Source organism: Mus caroli, unplaced genomic scaffold, assembly GCF_978045245.1.
Source record: "Mus caroli unplaced genomic scaffold, Mus_caroli_1 scaffold_7, whole genome shotgun sequence".
Taxonomy (NCBI): domain Eukaryota; kingdom Metazoa; phylum Chordata; class Mammalia; order Rodentia; family Muridae; genus Mus; species Mus caroli.
Genome location: NW_028227262.1, coordinates 77524731 through 77549539, shown reverse-complemented (window position 1 = coordinate 77549539; position 24809 = coordinate 77524731). Strand labels below are relative to the sequence as shown.

The window sequence follows — 24809 nt, the reverse complement described above, 5'->3', positions numbered from 1 at the left end:
CCTCAGCTGTCTTTCTCTGGGCACCATTCACCATGTTTGGGGCACAGGCCATCTCACTGGCCCAGAGCACACCAAGTAGTCTAGGCTCTGCTTGTCCACCAAGCCCCAGGGATCTGTCTCTGGATTACAAGTTTTTATTTGTAACCCAGCTTCTAGGGATCAAACTTAAGACCTGTGCTTGCAAGGCAGGTATTTCAGCAACTGAACATTGCCCAGCCCTTGCTGGGTTTTTAAATTTCTGTCCATTTTATTGTTCTTATTACTATTACGGATGTACACTGCTGTACCAAGCTTGTCTGTGGTGTTTTGTTATTTGAGATACAATCTCACATTTGTAGTCTAGGCTGGCCTCAGACTCATGACCCTGCCCCTTCCTCAACCTCCCAAGTTCTGGTACTACAGGCATCTATCACCGTGCCTGGCTTGGCCTTAGGGTTTCACTGTCTGGTAAGTTTTCCAAGCTTTTCTCTGTTTAATTTTATAATCTCTAGTAAAGTATGGTGAGGCCAGACAATTAAGACAGAACTTGGAAAGAATTCAGGTTTATTTTACTTGTTTTCATCCCTGGAGAGAGCGCAGACCATGTAGGCTGCTCAAGGAACACAGCTGAGTTTACCACAAGGCAGCAGGAAAGAGGGAGCCATAACAAGGGAGTCCTAGGAAGGCAGGCCAGGCAGGTTTATGATTTCCTAATCTGAGTAACTTCAGTGGGCACTGGAACACAGAAGCATCTCTGGCAGCCTCCCACATAGGTGTACAGTGGCCTGCGGTGGGAGGGTTCTATAGAGGAAGTGGTTTGGGACATGAGGTTCAACAGCTGCCCAAAAGCAGAATGACCAACCTCCAAATGCTTCAACACTACATTAACCCCCTCTATATCACAAGTATTTTATGGGTTTTTTTTTGAGACAAAGAAGACATAGAAACAAAGAGAAATGAAAGAAGACAACTCTCTCATAGCCCCTTAAGTGTCAGAAAGTATTTTCTATCTGTATGTTCATACACTTAAGGGGGTGAGGGAGAGAGACAGAGACAGACTTGGAATCATGTATGTAGTCCAGGCTGGCCTTGAACTCCCAAGTAGCCATGAATGACTTTGAACTCACCTTCCTGTCTCCTCCTCCTGAGGGTGAGCGTTACAGGGTCAATTACCATGCCTGGGATTTGGAATGAGGGGGTTGGGACTGGCCTTAGGATACTAGCCTGGGCTCCTGTTTCTACCTCCCAAGAATTGGAGTCATAGGCACATGTCACCGTGCATATTCTATCATATTTGAAGGCACTGCCAAAGTCCAAAGTCACCTTGCCTCTGCAAGAAGCCTCATTGGGCAGAGCTCCTTTAGAAAAAGCTATAAACTAGGTCTCTACAGAATATCTCACACTGGGCACTGAATTTTACACAACTGAATATCTGCAAAGAAGAGCAGGTCACTGGGACCTAAACTACTGGAGGAAGGGAGGGAGCAGCAGAGCCCAGGGATAAAAAGGACAAAGGCTTTCAAGTGCTATTGAAGTTGGTTTAGGTCCATCCTCAGGGTGAGCAAAGCAAGTCACTCAGCCTGGCTGCAAAATTTAAAGGGACGCCATAAAATTCCGTGATCAAGACAAATCCTATATGATGCAATATTTTTAAAATGCATTGACATGTTGATACTGAACGCGGTTTCCATTTTGCCCAAGATGCCACATGGCTCTTTTAACACTGCTGGGTCATGATGTATGATGCCCTTCGGCTCTCATAGCCCTCTGAGGCTGGAGGATGAATCAAAGACAGAAGTGAATGTATGGTCAGGGAATGTCTGAGGTGTGGGTCTGTGAGACCGCTCCCCTAGTGCTTGCCGCCATGGCTGATGATGGCCCGAGCTATCACCGGGACAACTGCATTGAACTGACTTCTGCATGTTGACCTCTGATGTGTGTGTGTGTGTGTGTGTGTGTGTGTGTGTGTGAGAGAGAGAGAGAGAGAGAGAGAGAGAGAGAGAGAGAGAGAGAGAGAGAGAGAGAGAGACCTGCAGTAAAAACAACTGAAGGGACACGTGGTGACTGGTGATGGGGTTCCAGTCAAAGAGATCGAGTTGGGACACCAGAGCTGTCAGTAGGCAGACACTTGCTGAGATGTTGAAACGAAGACTTATGGGGTGCCAGTTGAAGGCTTCAGGTTTCTCCTGAGGCTAGCGTATTATCTAAGTGAAGAATGACAGAACCTCGTCTAGACAGGTGTAGGCAGGATTTCAAAGTCCAGATTCAGACCTCAGTTTCCCCACTTCACATAGTGAAGGTGAGGCAGCCCTCCCTGGGGGTTCAGAGGCCCAGTGCACTGAGCCACCGCACCACACGGTTTCACAAGGAGGGCGGAGGAGGACCCGCCCTGGCTGCAGCTCTGGGGCTGGGACGATCGGAGCAGGGGCGGGTCGCGCTGGTGCCCTCACCGCTAGCCGCCCAATCGCCGTGGGCCCGCGGAGCCCCTGGGGGCTGGGGCAGCGGGCGGAACGTGCCGCGGCTGCGCCAACGCGCGAGCGCGGGGCCGGGCCGGGCGGGTGCGCTCAGTCTGGTGGCGGCGGTGGTGCACGGACAGACAGACGTGTCGGGAGCGCAGGACCGCCCGCAGCCCAGCAATCCGGGCCGCGCCCGCCCGCCCGCCCGCCATGGTGTCGTGGATCATCTCCAGGCTGGTGGTGTAAGTGGCCTCTTCTCCTGTGTCCCTTCTTCCCTTCCCTCCCGATCCCTATATCCCCTTAGGGCCGCGCGCCCCTGCGAACCACCAGCCCCGGGTCGCTAGCTATTAATACCCGGCGGTCGCTAAATTTAGCAGGTACAGTAGCTGCCTGGGGACGCGGGCAGCGAGAGGCGGCGTAGGACGCGCGACGCTACTGACCCATGGATAGCCGCGGGCGCAGGCGGCGCCTGGCAGGGAGACCGGGGCGTGGGTCCCCGCACGATGGTGGAGTTGCCGGGCTGGGCGATGGGTCTCGCCTTCTCTCTGTTGCTTTGTTCCATTCCGGGTGGGGCGAATTTGCAGAGGCCCCGAGTGGGTGCTCCACGCGTCTCTCTCCTTTGGAAGAAAATGCCTTGGGCTCGCCTGCCGCCGCGCTTTGTCGGGTGAAAATGACATACAGTCCAGACAAGCCAGGGGCGCTGCCTGAAGGGGTCATCGCGGAGATGAGTAGCCAGATGGAGGTGGGGCACTCAATGAAGTGGGAAAATACTCCTTTTTAGGTTTTTCAAGTAGACAGAGGCAAAGGAAGGTGGCAAGTACGTTAGTATGCATCTTGGAGTAGATGTCTTCCTTCCTCTTGCCTGCTCTCCTTTGCAGGGGTTTGAGAGACAGGGGCAGGCATCTCTAGGAATGCACAGGGAAATTTCCGAGTGACAGACAGCACCCCTTCCCACCCCACCCCCAAGGGCGGTGGCAGTGACACCTCCCAGGCGGTGCAGGAGAGCAGAGTCATCTGGGGTGAGGCCTGTATGAAGTCCTTGGGGGATGTGTGATGGGGACTTTTGTTTTATTTCCAAGGTTCTTGCCTCTCACCTTTCTTACCTGGATCTGGAAGATTGATTTAGCACCTGCTCAGGGGACCTGGAACTGAAATGGGTCTGGGGGGGGGGGGGGCTTGGGTGAGGAACACGTGCCCAGCATTTTCTTTGTCTAAGAAAGAGGGGCTATTAACTCCCTTTGACAGTGCAGGGCACACACCTCTTTTCTCCTCTTCTGAACTGATTTGCAAAGCCATCCACGAGAGCCACTTTAAAGTCCTGGCCATTGTCTCCCAGGCATCATTCTGCCCATTGCTCCCAAAGCCCATCAAGTTACTCCACAAGGGTCTCTCCAACAGCTGTTGTCAGCTGCTGGGGGGTTGTTTTGTACCTTCAGGTGGCATGTGAAATATTTCGATTTCTGTGGCATGACTGGCATCAATAATAGGGAAGCCACCGGCATGCCTTGCCACGCCTCATGCCTGACTAAAGCTTGTCTTCTCTGCAGTGTCAGTTTCTTTCCTGAAAGGGTCTTTCCTGAGGTCTTTGGATTTGCTAGTGATCCCTGGAGGACCTCAGGGCGGGGCAAGGGAGCACTTGCTTGCCTGGTGGGCTTTCTCTGTAAGTCCTCAACCAGGATCATGCAACATTCTGGTTTTCTTGTCATCTCCCACATAGGGGGACTAAGATGTGGGATGTGGGAGGGGTTGCAACAATGTGTTGGTATCTTCTGAAGCAACCACACCTTGAAGAACTAAGACTTCGGATGACATAAATGACCAAGAGAATTGCTCCCGGTCTACAACTACCCTCTGGCACCAAAGGTTGGTGGGATTTGAGGCACCTTGAAAAGATCAAGGATTCTTCCTACCCTGTCCCTAATTCACAACTTAACCCCAACATGAACTATTAACACCAGTTTTAATCACATTTCTATTTCAAATTAACAATGCCTGTTATATAGTATCAGCTGGTGTACATAGACCAAAATCCAGCTACATCTCTGCTGCAGAAGGAAATCTCATCGTAAAATAGGGGAGTTATAGTCTTTAAGAATATTACGTATTCTTATATGTGTGTGTTGATTCAGCTCAATATTCTACATAGGTAAAGGGACATTTTATGATGCAGTGCCAAGGCATGGGACTGGGAGATTGTGTTTGGAATCAAGAAAATAAATGGTTCAAAATCCAAATCTGCCTCTTGCCAGCAGATCCTAGTTCATAGCCCTGATTACAACAGATCTCAGTTCCCAAGCTAATTCACTGCACATTACTGTTGCAGAGGTTTCGATCACACGTGACATGTGGATTCCCAAGCACTGTGGAGAACCCTAAATCAATGGTGATTCCCACCGATCCTGCAAAAGGATGTAAGCACTGCAAGAGGATGGACAGCTTCCTCTTATTTTATACATTGGGGTTCTAGATGAAACAAAATTTGGACAACATATAGGTTTACTGCTAATAAAAAAATCACTAATCCAGTCCTCTACCCTCATCTGTAAAACTGCAGAGGGAATGAACCTTGACCAAGGTCAAAAGACTAGAAGAAAATGAGTTAAGGATGTTCAGACTGGTGGATCCAGAGCCAAAGGCCCCTGATGGCTATGCTGAGGCTATCCCTTTAAGACTCCCTTAGCCCTCTGGTCTGAACTTGTGCTACAATTTTGTTCATAAATCCCATTTCCTTCCTGTGAGTAGTCTTCTTAAGGTTCTGTAACTACATCAAAGAATATTTAAGGAAGGCCGATCACTGTGTTTTACGGATGGGGAGGGAGTGTCTTCCTGTCTTTATGGTCCCAGTCATCCAAGTGGGACAAGCTGCTGCTGCTGCTGTCCTTTCTGCCGCTGGCCATAAGTGTTGTGAGGGCTGATTTCCTCCACAACTCCTTGTCCCCTCCAAAGGCAACAGCTCCTGCCTCTCCCCCGTTACCATCCCCGACCTCTCACTTTAAATTAAGTACCTGGCTTCTAGGCCCACTTAGCAAACATTGATTTTGGTGATGGAACCCAGAGGCACTAGGTACAAGGGAAGAGCCTGGTCAGTGCTGTCCTGTGACGATGGGTGTCTCTGGGCATTAGGGCAGCTTGTATCCAGTGGACACAATGAGTGGGCATTGGTTTGACAAATTTCCTTCTGGTCGCCCATGTTCCTCCTGACTTCCTGGGTTCACTTAGAGAGAACTTACCAGAGTCAGTGTAGCAGCAAGGTGGACCTTGTTGAACTGAACCTGCTTAGTGTCTTCATGGGCATGGAGATCACTTAGAATTTGCCTGCTTGCCTCTTTATTTGTTCTTAAACCGGGCCTTATGTGACGAGGCTGGACTCAAACTCTGTGCATGCTAGGCAAGCACTGTAGTACCTGAGCCAATCCACAGCTCTTGCCTCTTTTCAAACATGTAGTTTTCTTTACAAATAGCTCAAGGCCTAAACATGAATGAAGTTCATACTGGGAGACGATGCTCATGGGTAAACTGATGGAGGGGAACACAGAGGCTGCTCTGTGACTCGGAAGAATGTGCCCTTATGAAGTATCCCAAGAAGCAAGTGCTCATTGTCTCTGGCAGAATTTTGGCCAAGGTCCAGATGTTGGCAGAATGGACCCAGAGCCTCCCACGCAGTGTGTGGTTACGAGACGAAAGTCGCTCCTCACTATGGAAGAAAAGGAGACTCTTCATTCAGTGAAAATGTGTGAATATCTAATGGGTACACTGGAAAAAAGCTATTTCTTCCTTGCACTGTTCTAGGATCACTTCTTTTCTTTGCTGTGCTGAGGATGGAACTCATGGTCTTGTATATGGTGGGCAAGGGCTAGACAGGGGCTAGGCAAGGAAGGGCTAGGCAAAGGCCCTACCACTGGCTACACCTACAGCCCTGCCTTAGTTAGGGTTTTACTGCTGTGAACAGACACCATGACCAAAGCAAGTCTTATAAAGGACATTCACTTGGGGCTGGCTTATAGGTTCAGAGGTTCAGTCCGTTATCATGAAGGCGAAAACATGGCAGCATCTACGTAGACATGGTGCAGGAGGAGCTGAGAGTTCTCCATCTTCATGTGAAGGCTGCAAGCAGAATACTGACTCCCACATGGTTAGGAGGAGGGAATTAAAGCCCACTCTGACCGTGACACACTTCTCCCAACAAGGCCACACCTTCAAATAGTGCCATTCCTTGGGCCAAGCATATTCAAACCACCACAAGCTCCTTTGCAGATTGTTTTTAATGTTAGTTTCTGAGGCTTGGGACACAGATAATTTTTTTTAAAGAGTCCCTGCCAAGCATACACTAAACTGTGCATCTCATAAACATGGTGTGGCATCCCAATAATCCCTGTACTGAGAAGATGGAGACAGGACTCAGGAGTTGAAGAATATCCTTGTCAAGCTTAAGTCCAGCCTAGAACACAGGAAACCCAATCTCAAAACAAAACAAGGGGCCAGTAAGATGACTCACTTAGTAAAACGGGGCTTGCCCCTAAGACTGATAACATGAATTTGATTTCCAGGTCCCACATGGTGGTGGAAGGAGAGAGCCAATTCCCAAAAGTTGTCCTCTGAGCTCCACACATGAGCCATTGCATGTGTCTATATAGTCCCACAAAACAAAATCTAATTTAAAAAATAGGGGCTGGTAAGGTGGCTCATCAGGTAAGAGTACTTTCTGCTGGGCCTTGCAACCTGAGTTCAATCCCTGGAACCCATGGTGGAAAGAAAGAGGTTGTTCTCTTACCTTAGTGCGGCACACACATGCATAAGATGTGGTAAACCCTTTACAAATTAAAGCAAACCAAAACGTTAGCTTTAGCAAAGTACAAAGTGAAGCTGAAGTTTGGCTGGCTCCCAGGAGGAGGATTTGGAGTACAGCATCATTCATTCTGGGTCAGGGATGTGAAAGAGGAGACTGGAAGAAATGCCTGTGGGCTGTCCTCGGGTATTTCCCTTACTGGTGCAAAACAAATGGAAAGAGACTGTGAATCCTCAAACAGAAACCCGCCTTTCTTTGCTCTTAAAATCTGGAATGCAGAAAAATAACCCAGCTAATAGAGGGTTCAGATTCATTGGGGATATATTTCCTGGTGCAGCTCTGTGGGACATTGTAGAAACTGGATGAATGCTTTAGTCACATTGGGAGAGGAAAGGTGCTGACTTGGAAGACAGCCTATGGGTTCTAGACTCCACAATTATCCTTCCCAGTGCTAGAGTCCAGAGTTGGGGGGGAGGCACTTCCTATCTGAGAGATTAAAACTGAGAGGTCACCTGAGAGATGATGGCCAGCATCACCTGGGAGGTCCTACTGTCCTCAAGGGAGTGAAAATAGCAGCTTAGGTGCCACTCTTGCTGAGCTGCCCCTCTTGGTTCCCTAACCCTGCTTGTGTGCTGAGAAGGGACACATGTCTGACATATAGAACTTCAGGCCGGGCAAGTTACACATACCACTCAGAGGAGAATGGATGGGATCTGACTGGAAACAGAAGCTGGTATGATAGGATTTATTGATCCTGGAGTAGATTTCTAAGAACTCACTAAGCTGGGCAGTGGCGCCACATGCCTTTAGTCCCAGCAGTTGCAAGGCAGAAGTAGACCAGCCTGGTCGACAGAACAAGTTCCAGGACAGCCAAGGATACACAGAGAAACCCTACCTTAAAAACAAAAACAAAAACAAACAAACAAACAAACAAAAACAGGGCTGGAGAGATGGCTCAGTGTTTAAGAGCACCAACTGCTCTTCTTAAGGTCATGAGTTCAAATCCCAGTAACCACATGATGGCTCACAACCATCCATACTGGGATAGGATGCCCTCTTCTGGTGTGTTTGAAAACAGCTACAGTGTACTTACAGAAATAAATCTTAAAAAAAAAAAAACAGAAACAAAAGAGGAAGGGGAAGAAGAAGATGAAGAGAGAGAGAGAGAGACAGAAAGAGAGAGACAGAGACAGAGACAGAGACAGAGAGAAGAGGAAGAAAGACAGACCACACTAGGACTTGTTCTTGTGAGCATATGAAACAGAACCACTAGTCCATGTGTCTCCCCTGAGAAGATTGCAAAGTCCAGCAGCATCTGAGCATACCCAAGGCTAAGCCCCCAGTGCTGTGTATCCCCTTAGCTCTACCTTCAAAACACTCCCCCCATCCAGCCAGGACTCCAACCCCTATTTAACACCCTGCTTCTTTTTTTAAATTTTTTAATATTTTTATTATGTATTTTCCTCAATTACATTTCCGATGCTATCCCAAAAGTCCCCCATACCCTCCCCCCCACTTCCCTACCAACCCACTCCCATTTTTTTGGCCCTGGCGTTCCCCTGTACTGGGGCATATAAAGTTTGTGTGTCCAATGGGCCTCTCTTTCCAGTGACAGCCGACTAGGCCATCTTTTGATACATATGCAGCTAGAGTCAAGAGCTCCGGGGTACTGGTTAGTTGATAATGTTGTTCCACCTACAGGGTTGCAGATCCCTTTAGCTCCTTGAACACCCTGCTTCTTAATGTTCACTTGAACCATTGGATGTGACTTGCTGGCAGTGGGCAATGCCCTGGGTTTGCTCTCCAGCACCACCACGCAAAACAAACAAACAGAAACAATTCAAGAAAGCACTCCAAAGATTGCCCACTTCAGTCCCTGGCCATCTAATGATTTATTTAAAGTGTTCAAGAATGTAGCCAGGCACAGTGGCAGAGACCTTTAATACTAGGACTTGGGAGGCAGAGGCAGGTTGATCACTGTGAGTTTAAGGCCAGCCTGGCCTACAGGTCAAGTTTCAGGCCAATCTAAATAGTGAGACTTGACCTAAAATGAAATATTTGATTTCTGTTTCTGGAAATACTGGCGGAGGTTGAGGGGCAAAGCCTAAAAACTTTCCTTAATAAAAGTGAATTAGAAAATTAAAAGAAATTCTAAGCCAGGCAGGGTCATTCACAACTGTAATCTCAGCACTTAGGAGGCTGAGGCAGGAGGATACCCACTTGTTTGAAGCCAGCTTGAGTTACATAGTAAATTCCAACGTAGTCTGGACTCAGAGTGAAACCATATTTCAAAAACCAAAAATAACAAACAAAGCTTCTAAAACTATGAGATAAAATATAACAGCATACCTTTTAAACGGTATAGCTGAGGGTTTCTTTTGTTTTGGTTTGGTTTGGTTTTTTAAGATTTATCTATTTTATGAATTCAAGTGCTCTGTTTACATGTATACCAGAAGAAGGCAACGAATCACATTTCAGATGGTTATGAGCCACCATGTGGTTGCTGGGAATTGACCTGGGGACCTCTAGATGCGCAGACAGTGCTCTTCACCGCTGAGCCATCTCCCCAGCCCTATGGCTGAGTTTTTAAGTAACAAAGGAAAAGACCCCAAGTCAGGCAGTAGAGACACTTGAATTCATGCCCTGGTTTCCATTCACTGGGGAAGTGAACCCATCAATTTCTCAAAGATGGAATTATGAATCATTCATCTTTATGTCTGTGGTACCCAGCATAGGGCCCAGCACCAAGGAAGTGATCAATAATGGACACCAAATTGGTTAATAATTCAGCCAAGTGATGAATGAATGAATCGTCTTGAGGAAGGATGGGAGCTTGGTTCTTTAATGTTGAAAGCCATGTTTGTGCCTAGTGCCTGAGGAGGCCAGAAGAGCTTGCCAGGTCCCTTGGTGCTGAGAATTAACTTGGATCCTTTTGCAAGACCAGCAAGTACTCTTAACTGCTTAATCATTCCTCAGCCCTGACTCCCCCTGATTCTTGAGACAGGATTTCTCACTGGCAGAGTTTGCCAAGCAGGCTAGGTGGGCTGTCCCATGAGCTCTAGCACTGGGTTTACAAGCATGTGCCACCATGACTAACTTTTTTAAAACCTGGGTTCTGGGCATGGAACTCTGATCTTCATTATTGCAAAGTGAGCATTTATCAACCAAGCTGTGCCCCCAGCTCTCGTTAGGGCTTTGTTTCCCATTTCCCTGAACCCTTAATGAGACTAAGTTATTAAGGCTGTGTGTTTATTGCCTGTTTATGTTCTCTCTCCTGTGAAGTGCCTGTTCAAATGTGGCCAATGTTCCTGCACTTTCTCCGTTCCTGTAGAAGGAGTTCTTTAAATGTCCTGCATGTTATTCTGCTGGCATCTATGTGTTACAAATGTTGCCTCTCTCTACCTTTGCTTGTCCTCCCATTTTCTTTGTGATATATTTTGACTTGCAGAATTTCTTGGTATTCATGTCATAGATTTATCAACTCTTTTGATTCATAGCATTGTTAAATACTTATTTATTCCATGTGCATGTGCCTGAGTGCTCAGAGAAACCATGGGCTCAGAGGTGCCCTTGGAAGCCAGAAGATATGATTCCCTGGGATGGGGATTTCCAGATGTGAGCCCTCCAGTGAGGATGTTGGGAACTGAAGCCTGCTCCTTTGCAAGAGCAGCGTGTGCTCTCCACCTCCACCTCCCAGCCACGTCTCCAGCCCCTACTTGCAGTATTGCTATTGCCTACGAAGCCTTCCTTCCCTGAACTCACAAGGCTACTGTATTGTTCCTGACAGTCCTACGATCTCCCTATTCACATGTTGACTTCTGATGCATCCTGAGCTGGGTTTATGTATCACAGCAAGCAGGTGCCTGTTTCTTCCCCATATAGAACAACAGCCAGTCCAGTAGCATGTACTAGAGGGTAGCCCTTTCTCTGCACTTCTGCAGTGTCCAGCCTACCATAAACTGGTTTCCCAAGTGTGTGGGTGTTTCTGGGCTCTGTTCTATCAGCAAGCGCTTTGTCTGGCTTTACACCAGCACCATACTTTTAATTACCAAAGCTTATGGAAAGCCTGAGATCTGGCATGACAGTTTTTCACCTCGTTCTTCTTCAGGAATGTCTTAGTGTTTGCTTCTGCGTGTGTGTGTGTGTGTGTGTGTGTGTGTGTGTGTGTGTGTGTGGTGTGTAAAATAATGAAAAGCTGATATTTAGGTTCTCTTTTACCTCAGAATTATTCATTGTTTTAAAAGAGAAAGTGTACTGTAGTGTAGTGTGCTATAGTATAGTATACTGTAGTATAGTGCAGTGTACTGTAGCATAGTATAGTATAAGGTACTATAGTGTACTGTACTGTAGTATACTGTAGCATAGTATATTGTACTGTACTATACTGTAGCATAGTATATTGTACTGTACTATAGTGTACTGCAGTATACTGTAGTATATTATACTGTAGTGTAGTATAGTATACTGTAGCATAGTGTAAGTAAACTGTAGAGACTATAGTGTAGTGTGCTATAGTATAGCGTACCATACTGTAATGTACTATAGTATAGTATACTGTGGTGTACTGTACAGTACTGTAGTGTAGTGTGGTATACTGTAGCATAGGGTATTATACAGAGTATGAGTGCCCACGGAGTTGAGAAGAGAGCACTGGATCTCCAGGAGCTAGAGTTACAGGTGAGCCATCTGACAAGGACGCTGGAGACCACACTCTGGTCCTGGGCATAAGCTCATAACCCTCTTTAGTCCCTATTTAGGTTATCTTGAATGATTTTCAATACATTTTACTTTAGTTTTGATACAAATTCCCACACGATAGTCCAACCTGACCTGGAACTCACCACGTAATCAAAGATACCCTTGAACTCATGGCCTGGAATCATGCCCCTGCCTCAGCGTCCTTCCTGACTCACAGGTGTGACTCGCCATGCCTGGCTAATTTCACCATTTGTGCTGTGAATGCTATGAAAGCCCTTTGTTTGGTTTACTCTCTGGTGTTTGGTGTTTGGTGTTTGTCACTGCCAGAATTTAGTGTCTTAGAGAACTTGTTATTTTCCAACATGATTATTAGGTAATACAGCCTTAATAAATGCTAGATTCTTGAGGGTTCTTGCCTAGCGTGAACTTCTGTCTTCCTAGGATAGTGCACTGCTCGTCTTTCCAGTCATGACTCCTTTCCCTCCCTCACAGCATGGGTAGGTTCCTCAGTGCCTGAGACTAAAACTGGGGAAGGCAGATGTGCTTGCTTTGTTCCTGATTTAAAAAGGAATGTTTCTGGATTTTCACATGCTATTTGGGTTCTTCTCTTCTCTTCTCTTCTCTTCTCTTCTCTTCTCTTCTCTTCTCTTCTCTTCTCTTCTCTTCTCTTCTCTTCTCTTCTCTCCTCTTTTCTTCTCCAGATTTTATTCCCCTCCCAGTCCATACTCCGACCGTTCCACATCCCATACCTCCTCCCTGTCCCCTGTCCCCTGTCCCCTGTCCCCACGAAGATGTACCCACCCCTACCCTTCCCTACCTCTAAACTCCCTGGGCCTCCATTCTCTTGGTTTTTAGGTGCATCTTCTCTGACTAAACTCAGACTCAGCAGTCCTCTACTGTATGTGTGTTGGGGGCCTCATTTCAGCTGGTGTATGCTGCCTGGTTGGTGATCCAGTGTCTGAGAGGTCTTGGGAGTCCAGGTTAATTGAGACTGCTGGTCCTCCTACAGGGTCCCCTCCTCGGCTTCTTCCAGCTTATCCCTAATTCAACAATAGGGATCAGCAGCATCTATCCATTGGTTGGTTGTAAATATTTGCATCTGACTCTTTCAGCTGCTTGTTGGATCTTTTGGAGGGCAGTCATGATAGATCCCATTTTGTGAGTGCTCCATAGCCTCGTTAATAGTGTCAGGCCTTGGGACCTCCCCTTGAGCTGGATCCTACTTTGGGCCTGTCACTGGACCTTCTTTTCCTCAGCTCCTTTCCATTTCCATCCCTGCAGTTCTTTCAGACAAGAACAATTATAGGTCAGAGTTCTTGCTGCACCTTTTTCTAAAATGACCACTTTAAAATAGTTGGGTGCCAAGCAAAAAATAACAGATGTGTTCTGCCACTCAATAGATATATATGGCTGATGTAACACACAAGCACAAATTTTCCTTAAAATATTGAGGAGTCCTAAAATGAATAAGGAGCTCTAAAAGAATATTGACCTAAGAAGAGAGTGTGGAGATTCATTTAAAGATATTGAATGAAGCCAGAGTGCTCACATCTGTAATTCCAGCACTCAGGGCAGCGAGGCATGAGTTCAAGGCTAACCTTGGCTACAAAGTACGTTCCAAGACAGCCTGAACTGAAGAGTGAGATACTAAGTCACATCAAAACTAACCGCATCCTCTCCTACTGAGGCCAGATACGGCAGCCCAGCTAGGGGAAGGGGATCCAATTGCAGGCAACAGAGTCTAAGTCAAAGACAGCCCCAATTGCTCCAATTATTAGGGGATCCACATGAAGACCAAGCTGCACATCTGCTACATCTGTGTAGGGAGCCTAGGTCCAGGCCATACAGACAGAGCAGATTGGAACCCGGAGTAGAGGAGGGATGGAAGCAGGAGGGTGATACTTTGAGGAGAGGCCAGAGGGGGCTGCAATTGGGAGGTAAGGTAAATAAATAAATCAATTGATGAAAAACAAAACAAGAAGCCGGGCATGGTGGCACACGCCTTTAATCCCAGCACTCGGGAGGCAGAGGCAGGCGGATTTCTGAGTTCGAGGCCAGCCTGGTCTACAAAGTGAGTGCCAGGACAGCCAGGGCTACACAGAGAAACCCTGTCTCGAAAAACCAAAAAAAAAAAAAAAAAAAAAAAAAAAAAAAAAAAAAAAAGAAATTAATCTTTCAGAAAGGCAATGAAGGCTCAATGGTAAAATTAATCTGTACCCTTTGCCACTTGGCAATCTAGGGGACAGTCTCACTAGAGGCACTAAATAAAATATAATGTATTCATTCATGTCTATTATTAGCAAACTATCATTTAATTTTTAAAATTGCATCTCCTTATTTGTGTGTACATGCATGTGCAGGTTAGAAGACATCTCTGGGAGTTGGTTCTGTCCTCCCACCAGGGACGGAGGACAGGCCATCAGGCATGGAGGCAAGCAGTTTATCTGCCGACCCATCGCAGCAGCCCACATTGCTGAGTTTTGTCTGTCTGTCTCCCTTCCCTTCCTTTCTCCTTCCTCCCTCCCTCCCTTCCTGTACTTTGATGCAGGGTGAAATATTTTTCTCTAGGTCATCCTTTTCTTGATAATGAGGCTCTTTTATATATTTTTATTATAGCTTTACTTATTTATTTATTTTAAGAGCATGTGTGTGTATACATGCCGTCCAACATGTGGGTCCCAGGGATTGGTCTCAAGTAGTTATATTTGTTAGCGGGCTCCTTTACCAACGGAGCCATCCTGAGGTCTTTGATCATGGAGTTCTTTGCAGTCAATATCAGTTCCCTGAGGCTGCTATAACAAAGCACCATGAGCTACATGGCCTAACATGAGAGAAATTTATTCTTGGCTAAGGAAGCTGAAGTTAGTGCGGGTGGAGCCAGCCTCATTGAAACTGGAGGCTCAGGGTTGGGGGGAGTGTCAGCAGCACTGCCTTCCTCTGCCGCTGTAGCCACCTGACCTTCTCCTTAGATGTCTGTCTCCTATCCTCTTTGAAGGGCTCCAGTCACACTGGATTTTAACCCTCTGTAATGGCATTGCCTTTACTCTGTTTCCAACTAAGGTCATATTCAAATGGGGGTCAGGACTTTAGCATATCTTCTGGAACATAAAGTAATGCATGGCAAACTCTAATCCATGGAGAGAGATGTTCAAAGCCAGTTCTATATAAATGTGCTCTTGGGCCCCATATCATATTACCTGGAAATTGATCAGAACAGAAAATTCTCAGCACAGCCCCTCCAGAACACTGAATGAAAATACCTGAGGGTAGGGCTCAAGGATCTGTATGTTAATAAACGTATGATCCAAACCCACCGCACACTGCCCTAGATCACATCGCCTGTACTTGACATACATGATGGCCTGCACTCGGAAGTTCAACACCTTAGAAAGCACCTACTTTTTCTTTCTAGGGCTTGTGTTGCCTTGAGTCTGGCCTCCGAGGCGTCCCTACGTTAATACGACTGCTTAACAAATTGTTTATACTGACTACATCTTCAAATCCAAAAACATCTTCAAAATTGATTTTAAGAAAAATCTGAAAACCAGTACTACAACAGCAACACTATTCCTTTCTGCATAAATACACGTGTTATTTCCCACAGGACCATCTGAAAGTAGCTGCAGACATCCCCAGTCAGCATGTCACTCAAGGACAGGATTATTGTCCTATGCCAGGGGCATTTAGATGTGTTCATCTCCATGCTTCTTATAGAAAAAAACAAAAAAACAAGTGGGGGAAAATGTATGTTCCTTTTTCCCCCAAACTTCTGATTATCTAGCTGTATCTTCCAGGATTTACCACATTAAAATGAAAACGGAGGCATTCTGGAATATGTGTTCATGTTTGAATTTTTGAAACAAAGCAGCATTTGGCCCAGGCTGCCCTTGAACCTTCTATGTAGTTAAGGATGTCTTTCAATTCCTGATCTGCCCGCCTCTATCCTTTAAGTGGTGGGATTACGTGTGTGTACCACCAAGCTTCCTTTAAAACGTGTTTATAAGCTAATTTAGAATCAAGGGCGAGTTCCATGGCTCAGCAGGCAGAGGCAGTTGCTGCCAAGGCTGGCTACCTGAGTTTGAGCCCAGGGACCCACATGATGAAGGGAGGAAAAACAACTCCCCATAGCTGTCCTCTGGCCTCACACAAGTAACATGCTAAACACTAGCACACACCTAACACACACTCCGATGGGGGGGGGGAGAGAGAGAGAGAGAGAGAGAGAGAGAGAGAGAGAGAGAGAGAGAGAGAGAGAGAGAGAGAGGGAGAGAGAGAGAGAGAAAAAAATTCTGATTTTAAAAAGAAAATCACATTTACCAGAACACAAAAAAATGTTAAGGAGGTCATTTTTCCTCTCTTCAAGTCTCTTTCATAGTGAGGTTGGTTGCCGTGTGAAATCTCGAACCTTGTTAATGAAGGCTGATCTCTGCTTCACTTTAAGTGGATCTTCTATCCACACATAATAACATCACACTTTGGTCACTTGGAAACTATGACATGTTTTATTATTCAGCATAAAGAATAAAGTTCATAAATATCACCTTTAATCTCATCACAAAAGTCCCTAAGGGCTGGAGAGATGGCTCAGCAGTAAGCATTTACTGAGCAAGTGTGAGGCCCTGTGTTCTCTTCTCAGCATCCTTGTTGCCGCTCACCTCAGTACTGAGGAGGCAGAGATGGTAGTATCCTTGAGGCTTGCTAGCCAGCCAATCTGACTGAATCGATGAGCTCCAATTTGTCTTAGGAAATAAGGTAGAGAGGCTGGCGAGATGTCTTATCAGGTAAAGGGATAGTAATCTGAGTTCAGTCCCTGGAGCCCACATGATGAACTCCTCAAAGTTGCCATTGACCTACACACACATATACCAGGTGACTGTGCACATGCACGCACACACACACACACACACACACACACACGCGCGCGCACACACACACACACACGCATATATACCAGGTGACTGTGCACATGCACGCGCACACACACACACACACACATATACCAGGTGACTGTGCACATGCATGCACACACACACACACACACACGCACGCACGCATGCACGCCCACACATATACCAGGTGACTGTGCACATGCACGTGCGCGCACGCACGCGCACACGCACACACACACACGCACACACACACACACACACACACACACACACACACACACACACACACGCGCGCGCGCGCGCGCGCGCGCACACACACACATAAATTAAAATGGCCTTTTTTGGCTGTATGTAACTGGGTGGGCACTCTGCATAAACTACATCTCCATCCCCAAACCTAAACAGTTGCTGAAATATTTGCTGCAGTTGTTTTCTGTGCTGGAGTAAGTCAGGATATCCTGTCAGATGCTGCTGGAAACCATTGTCCCTTTTTTTTTTTTTTATCTTCTGTGTTTGAGGTTTGAAGATACCATTTTTATTGTAAAGTATGAAATACTCACTCAAAGGTGTCTGGAACAACACTGGCTTCTAGGGAGTCTTGATCCAACAGCTCAGCCCTGGTACCAAATTAGCAGGTTGTCTGTTCTCTCCTCTTCAGCCCTTGGTGGCTCCTATATCAATATGACGTTACTCATGGCAACCAATGGGCTTTGGATTCATCTATAGCTAGGAGAGGCCTGAGAGTCTCCTTATGGAAGAAAGCAAGATGCTCCTTCTACAGAAGTCCCCCAGAAAGCATCTTCTAGTTTGGTCACCAGCCTGTCCTTCTACCATTCCTGTGGCAGAGAAATGGGATGTGCCAAGTGACTTAAAACAGCGAGGACCCACCAAACATCCGAGGATAGTCAGCTTCTCTAAGCTCAGGGGCTACAGGAGTTCAGGGGGCAGGGCAGAGGAGGAGAAAATATTTGTGGGACCCTTTCCAAAGTAAAAACCAGCTGAATGGTGGGCTATGGAAACTGCAAACACCTACAAAGGAATCCATCGGTATCCACAATACTATAAAACACTTCACTGGGCTAGCAAAATGGCTCATTCAATAAAGGCACTTGCTGCCAAGTTTGGTGACCTGAGTTTGATCCCTGGGACTCAATGTGATGGAAGGAGAGAACTGACTCCCACAAGTCATCCTCTGACTGTCACGTGTGCTGTGACACTCATGTGCCCACTCTACCACAGCTTTACTGAGCCCCTGCAGTGCAGCAGATACTGCACCACACTGCTTTTCACAATGCAGCAACTGCACATAGCTCCATAAGCCACCACTGTGGGCGAGTATAGGGGACAGGAAGCCATCTGCAGTCACTGGTGTCATGGCATTTCCTATGCCCTATAATTTCATACAAGGTCAGCATGACAGCATCTTTACCAAGTGATGGACTTATAACCTGGAGTTTCATAACCTTCCTTGGGCCATCCTTCCAGTCAAATGCAGCCAAGTCACAATAGGGTCAGTAGCACCATCTGGCCCTGGACTGAGTAGTACTCTTGATTATAGATTCAGGTCCCTGCTGAGCTGTGACACCCTGAGCAAATATGAGCTTCTCAGAGCCCCACGGGGCACCATGGGACTGTATCTCCTGCTGGGCAAGATCTCTAATTGCTCCCTCATGCCAACGTCAAATCTCCAGAAGTGACCATTGCTCAGAGCTAAGCAAACCCTCTCAGGCTCTCTCTAGCATCTCAGGGAATCTTGGGGCCTTTGATGTTTATTGTGAGGAGCTGTTGAAGACAAGAGCCCAGGGGAGAATCCTCAGGAACTGTCTCCCCTTGTTCACTCTGGGGAATAGAAACAGGCAAGAAAGTCAGGCTTAGCAGGCAAGTGGTTACTGTGGCATTTACCCACACAGGCCAGGAGGACACACTTAGGGACTGCTGGCAAGGCCTTGACCATATCCCTTTGTGACAGGCTAGCCCTTTTGCTGGATTTTCTATTCTGAATGGCTCAGCTCTAGCCAGCCTGCTCTGCGTACCTGAACCAGCCCCATCTCAGAGAGGCTGAGATCCAAAGTCTGAGGTCATCCTGGACCAGCCCATCCCCTGCAGTATCCTCAGAGGCACAGCAGGCTCAGCAACTCCCTAGAGGCCAACTCATCCACCTTAATGAGGCTCTGGGTAGAGAGGTGGTTTCCTTGCAGGGCCTGGCAATTCCCCAGCTGCCACGGATGCCTTAGGCAGCTGAGCTGCTGACTCTACGCTGGCAGGAGCATAAGGTCAGCCGTGGTTGTCGCATGCTTGCCACCAGGCTGGGTGAAGTTGCTTAGGGGTTGAAGCTTGAATCCCAGGAGGAAATTTTGGAAACGTTTCCTGGGCAGAGAAGTCAGAACCAATTGCTGTGGGTTTGTCTTTTATTGGTGTGTGACTTAGTTTCTAAACTTCTCTTTCCTGTGTTGTGGGATTCAGGGTCATGGTTACGCTGGTTGGAGAGAAAAATAGCTTCATGGGCTTGCAGGGTTTTAGGCTGGAATCAGCAACACTAAGACCAAGGGGTACAACTCCAGAAATACAAATTGAAACAATAAGCAGCTCTGGGTTGGAGATGTAGCTCGGAGAGTTGAGTACTTATTTAGAATGTGCAAAAGCCCTGCTTCTGATTGCTTGGATATCCTACACTAGACATGGTGACACACACCTGCAGGCCAGCACTGGGGAGGTAGAGGAGGGAGGACCAGAGGTTCAAGGTCTTTCTGTGTTACATAGTAAAACTGAGCGGGCCTGAGATACAGGAGACCCGGTCTCAAACCAGTCAAGTTCTGAATGATTCCAGTAGGAGAGCATTGGTTGAGCTCTGCGTGGCTGCCTCTGGGGCACAAGCTCCCCAAGGGCAGTGACTGCAGGCTGAGTGCCCCAGCTCCTACCTCACTTTTCCATCACTAGCCTGGCCCTTGGGTCTGCGTTTGAAGAGCAAGAGCAATTGGGGGAAGGGCAAACAGAGAGCACAAAAACAACTGTGTTTCACCAATGAGGTCACAATGGCTCAAACTGGTTTAAACATGTTATATAGAAAAATAGTCATAGCCTGATTCAGTCGTGGCTCTGCCGATTAACCATTTGGTTACTTCAGTGAATGGCTTGCCTTATCTGGGTCCCAGGTTCACATTCACAGAAATGGACGAGTTGGGGGTTAGGAAACATATTCCTCCATAAGAAATAGAATCCTGAGAAGCTAAGGAGGGAAAGGGAGAGAAAAGGGGGGAACTGAACAGCACCAACAGAAAGGAAAGACTGTCACCTCTAGGGCTGGGAGATGGCTCAGTCGGGAAAGCGCTTGCCTTGCAAATGGGAGGGCCTTAGTTCCACCCCCAGAGTCCACAGATAAAGCTAGGCATGGGGGCTCAGTGGTTAAGAGGTCAGGAATGTGTGCTGTTGCTGCAGAGGACAGGAGTTCAGTTCTCAGCACCCACATCTGGCCATTCACAACCACCTGTATTGCAGCACCAGGGGATCTGGCAATCCTGGCTTCTTGGGCAGCAATTTCATGTGTATATACCCATAAACAGACACATGTACACATAAAAATAAAATAGTTTTTACCAAAAAAAACCAAGTGTGGCAGTGTCACCTATAACCTTGGTGGTGAGATGGGAGGCAGAGATGGTTGATTCTTGGAGCTTGTTGGCCAATTCACTTCATCAGTAGCGTTCCACTTGGTGGAGGACCAGGCCAATAACAGACCCTGTCTCAAACAAAAGGAGGCAGACACCTGAGGACCAATATTTGAGGTTGTCCTCTTGACTTCACACAAATATTTGCACACACAAGAGTACACACACACACACACACACACACACACACACACACACGCACACACACACACACACACACACACGCACACACACACACACACACACACACACACACACACACACTTCTTATGTTCTGGTTTTGGGTTGTTTTCCTTTAAATAGATTTTTTTTCATATACTGTATCATGATTATGGTTTCTCCTTTCCTATGACTCCCATGCGCCCCCCTCCATCCCAATCCACACCCTTTCTGTCTCTCCTTAAAAACCAAACAGGCATCTAAAGAATAGTAATCAAATACAACACAATAAGATAAACAAAAACAAACAAATTAGAATAGGACAAAACAAACAAACAAACAAACCAAAACCAAAAGCACATGCATGATGCAGATAGATGCAGGGGCACACGTGGGTTTGCATACACGTGGAAATTCCATAAAAACGCAAAATCAGAAGCCATAAAACATACACAAAGGACCTGTAAGTTAACAACAACAACATCCCTGACTTAACAGCATGAGCCAAAGAAACTCCAAAGATGCTGTTGAGTTTGTTTTGTGTTGACCATCTACTGCTGGGCACAGGGTCTGCCATTAAGAGCAGTGTGCTTCCCCAGTGAGACTCCATTGGAGAAAACTAACTTTTATCTGTAAGTAGATACGAATTAGAGATAGCTTCTGGATTAGGGATAGGAGTGTGTGTCCACTTCTTTCAGTTCTAGGTGCCCACCTGGTGCAGATCTGTGTGTGCCCTGTGAATGCTGCCACAGTCTGTTTCTGTGAGTGTGTATGTGCACCAGACCTCTTGTGTGGAGAAGGCCCTGATTCCCTTGTGTCCTCCATCCCTTCTGTCTTCTTTCTGCCTCCTCTTCTGCAGAGTTCCCTGAGCCCCGAGGGGAAGGCTTTGGTAGAGGCACCCCTTTCAGAGCTGAGTAATCCAAGGTCTCTCACTCTCTGCATATTGCCTGGCTATCTACTACAGGAGGAAGCTTCTTTTATAATGGCTGAGCAAGGCACTGACTGATCTATGAGAATATCAGAATGTTGTCGGGAGCCATTTTACTGCTACATTCCTTTAACAGAACAGTAGTAGTTGCTCCCCCAGGTCCCTGGCCTATCTAGTCGTAGGTTCTTGGCCACCCAAGCAACACAGGGTATGGGTTCCATCTCATTCTGCCTTAGTCCATTTGCTTTCCTGTTACATTGACTCAATTTCCCAGATCCTTCGTTGGCCATTCACTCTATAAGGAAAAAGGAACCTGGGGTAGCGAAATGCTCACTGCAGTTCCTACCTACACGGACACTTGTCAGTCTACCTGGTCATGGGTAGTGTGTAGCTAGGTCAGGAAGGACACAGGACCGGTGCCTTTTCCCCCAGCTTAGAGGCAGACTTAGATATAGTTACTGTAATGGAAATGAGTACTACCATCAACACAGCAGTTGTGTTGGCAGTATGCTTATATTATCTCACTTACGCCACATGGGACAGACAGTATTTACATGCTCTAGAGGAGCAACCGGAGACTCACAAAGGTTGAGGAATGTGCCTAGCTCATAAATGTCCCAGACAGGAATCTAGTATGAGTCTGCATAATATCACAGTCTTCATACGGTCCTTGCCTGGATGTTTCTACATCCCTAGTCTCCACAAAGGGATCATTCATAATGCAGGGAAATGATAAAGTAAAAATACTGCTCTCCCCACCTGCACTAGGACATGCAGATATACTGTGGAGTGCTCAAGCCGCTCCAGCCTCATGGAAGAGGTGTAGGTCATCTTCCAACTGCCTTTGGGATTCCCTCTTGTAGGGAGGGAGGCATGTTGGCTTTGGGCTATTTGGAGTTAGGGAGAGCAGGGAGAATGTGCCCGTTGCATTTGTCTGCCTCTGGTAGGGAACTGGTGTGATGCTATTTGAGGGAATCCATTGGGAGCTTTGAGAGAAGGGTCCAGACTTTTAGGCAGGGGCCAGCCAGGTAGAACTTTGACAGGAGTGAGGCCAGACAGTGGATCCACATCAAGTCTGCTGCCCCTCCCTCTCCAGGTCTCTCCAGAGCTTTAGAATGTGACCTTATTTGGAATAAGGGTCTTACAAGTGTATGTCAGGTTGAGGTGAGTTCTGACTGGACTAAGTTCGGTCACAATCCAAGGCCTGGTGTGGGTATGAGAAGGAGGACATTCAGACAGATTCAAGACATGGGGACACCATGGGACAGCTGAGACTGAGGAGTGTGATCTTTACACAGTGATGATGAACAGAGGGTGAGGCAAGGGAGAATCCAAGCCGCCAAGCTTGACAGTTCTAAGAAACCATGTGCCATCCATTAGTTTGAAGTAGCTGTTGCTCCCTCCTGGCCCCCTGTCACAAAAGGGACAAAGAATAACTCAGCAGAATATGTCCTTGTGGAGTCATGCAGGCCAGGAATGGTCATGCGATCTAGAATTTTTGCGTGGTGTTCAGAATCCTCCAGAATCGAATCCCAGATGACATTTTCTCACTCTTGCCATGAACATCTGTGTTAGTTACTTTTCTCTGACAAGAACTCCTTAAGGAGGAAGGTTTATTTTGGTTCATGGTTTGAGGGCACATTGCATCATGACAGGGAAGTCATGGTGGTAGGAGTTTGAGGGAGCATGTCACACTTCAGCCACAGTCAGAAAACAGAGTGAAGGATGCTTGCTCTCGGCTGGCTTTCTCCTTTTTAGTAGACTTGGCCTTCCTCTAACAATTTGCTATTAAGACAGTCCCCTACAGACATGTCCACAGGCCAACTTGATCTTGATTGTTGAAGCTCTTCCCAGATGATTCTAGTTTGTGTTCTTAACAGTTTAAATTAATTATCACAATATAGATTGTATATTCTGCATATATCACTGTCATTCAAATTCTTATCCTTCCAGCAATCCCAGCCTTGTTTAAGCAGAAATCAAAAGGAGTAATTGAGCATCTCTTGTGAGACCCCTCTGTAATGAACCAATTGCAGCCATGTAAAATAAGACAGACGTGACTCTTTTCCCTGTGTGTGTAGTTTTTTTTTTTTTTCAGGAAATACTGACACAGAACTAGTGAGTGTTTGGAATTAGTTGATTTCCTATGGCTTTTGATTAATGTGACACAGTACAGGCAGGTATGCCAATCAGGCTGTGCTCCTGGAAGCCTTGTTTGTTTTTCATGGCCTGAATTCTCCGCTTAGCTGTGACTAATTGAAGCTAAGCCAACTGTACTTCATCTCTCCTGGAAACAGATGAGTGGTTCAGGAGTAGCCAGTTGCCATGACCCGAACTGTGTTCTACCATAATTCCTATTCTGAAGCTCTGACTGCAATGTGGTGGTATTTGGGGGTGAGTCCTTGGGAGATATATAGGCATAAATACAATCATGTAGGTGGGACCCTTGATGGGCTTGGTGTCTGCATAGGAGGAGGCTCACTTTCCCTCCACCTCTTCCTTTCCACCATCTGGAAACCAGAAGAACAGTCATCAGAACCCAGTAGTGCCAATGACCCAGTACTTCCAGTGTTCATAACTGTAGGGAAGTGAATTTCTGTTGGTTAAGCTGCCCAGTATACAGCATCAAGCCATGGCAGCTGGGCCTGGCTAAAGCAGTGGCATGTATACAGTAAGTATGAACTGTAAAGGGTAAGAAGTGGCAGAGGGTCTGGGGAAGCGTGGCTCAGTAGGCAGAGTGTTTGTCTAGCATGAGTAAAACCCTAGCTTTGATTACAAACAACACATAAACCAGAAGAGATGCTACATACCTGTAATCCAGCTCTTGCCATGTGGAGGCAGGAGAACCAGAAGGCCATGGTCATCCTGCACTATATTACAAGTTCAAGAGAAGCCTTGGATACATGGGGCCCTGTGTCACAAAGGGGGCTGGGGTGAGAGGCAGGTGTAGAGGGTAGAAGTTCCCATGAAAAGCATGTGCATTTGATTTTTGTTTGTTTAAAAACTTTTTATTATTTATTATATGTTATGTGTATATATGTCTATGTGAGTATAAGCACATGTATATGTAGTTTCTAGACACCTGGCTTATTTCATGGGTGCTGGGATCTGATTCCAGCCCTTAGACTGCACAGCAAGTGCTCTTAACTGTTGAGTCATCTCTTCTGTCCATTGAACTTGCCTCTCTCTTATTTAGTCTTGAGGTCTCTGGCAGATGTGTCCAAGCCATGGCCATGCACATCATTCACT

General features: G+C 46.7%; 1 protein-coding gene across 2 annotated transcripts in view; it reads left to right on the top strand.

Moving 5' to 3' along the window:
• Positions 1-2519: 2519 nt before the first annotated feature.
• Reep1 (receptor accessory protein 1) overlaps positions 2520-24809 on the top strand; it is a 103013-nt gene continuing 80723 nt past the window's right edge. The window contains exon 1 of one of the 2 annotated variants that reach the window (XM_029479011.2): positions 2520-2677. In XM_029479011.2, coding sequence (XP_029334871.1) covers positions 2646-2677 — 32 coding nt within the window. In that variant the 5' untranslated portion in view covers positions 2520-2645. The remainder of the gene's footprint in view (positions 2678-24809) is intronic. The other variant, XM_029479012.2, reaches the window with a different exon arrangement.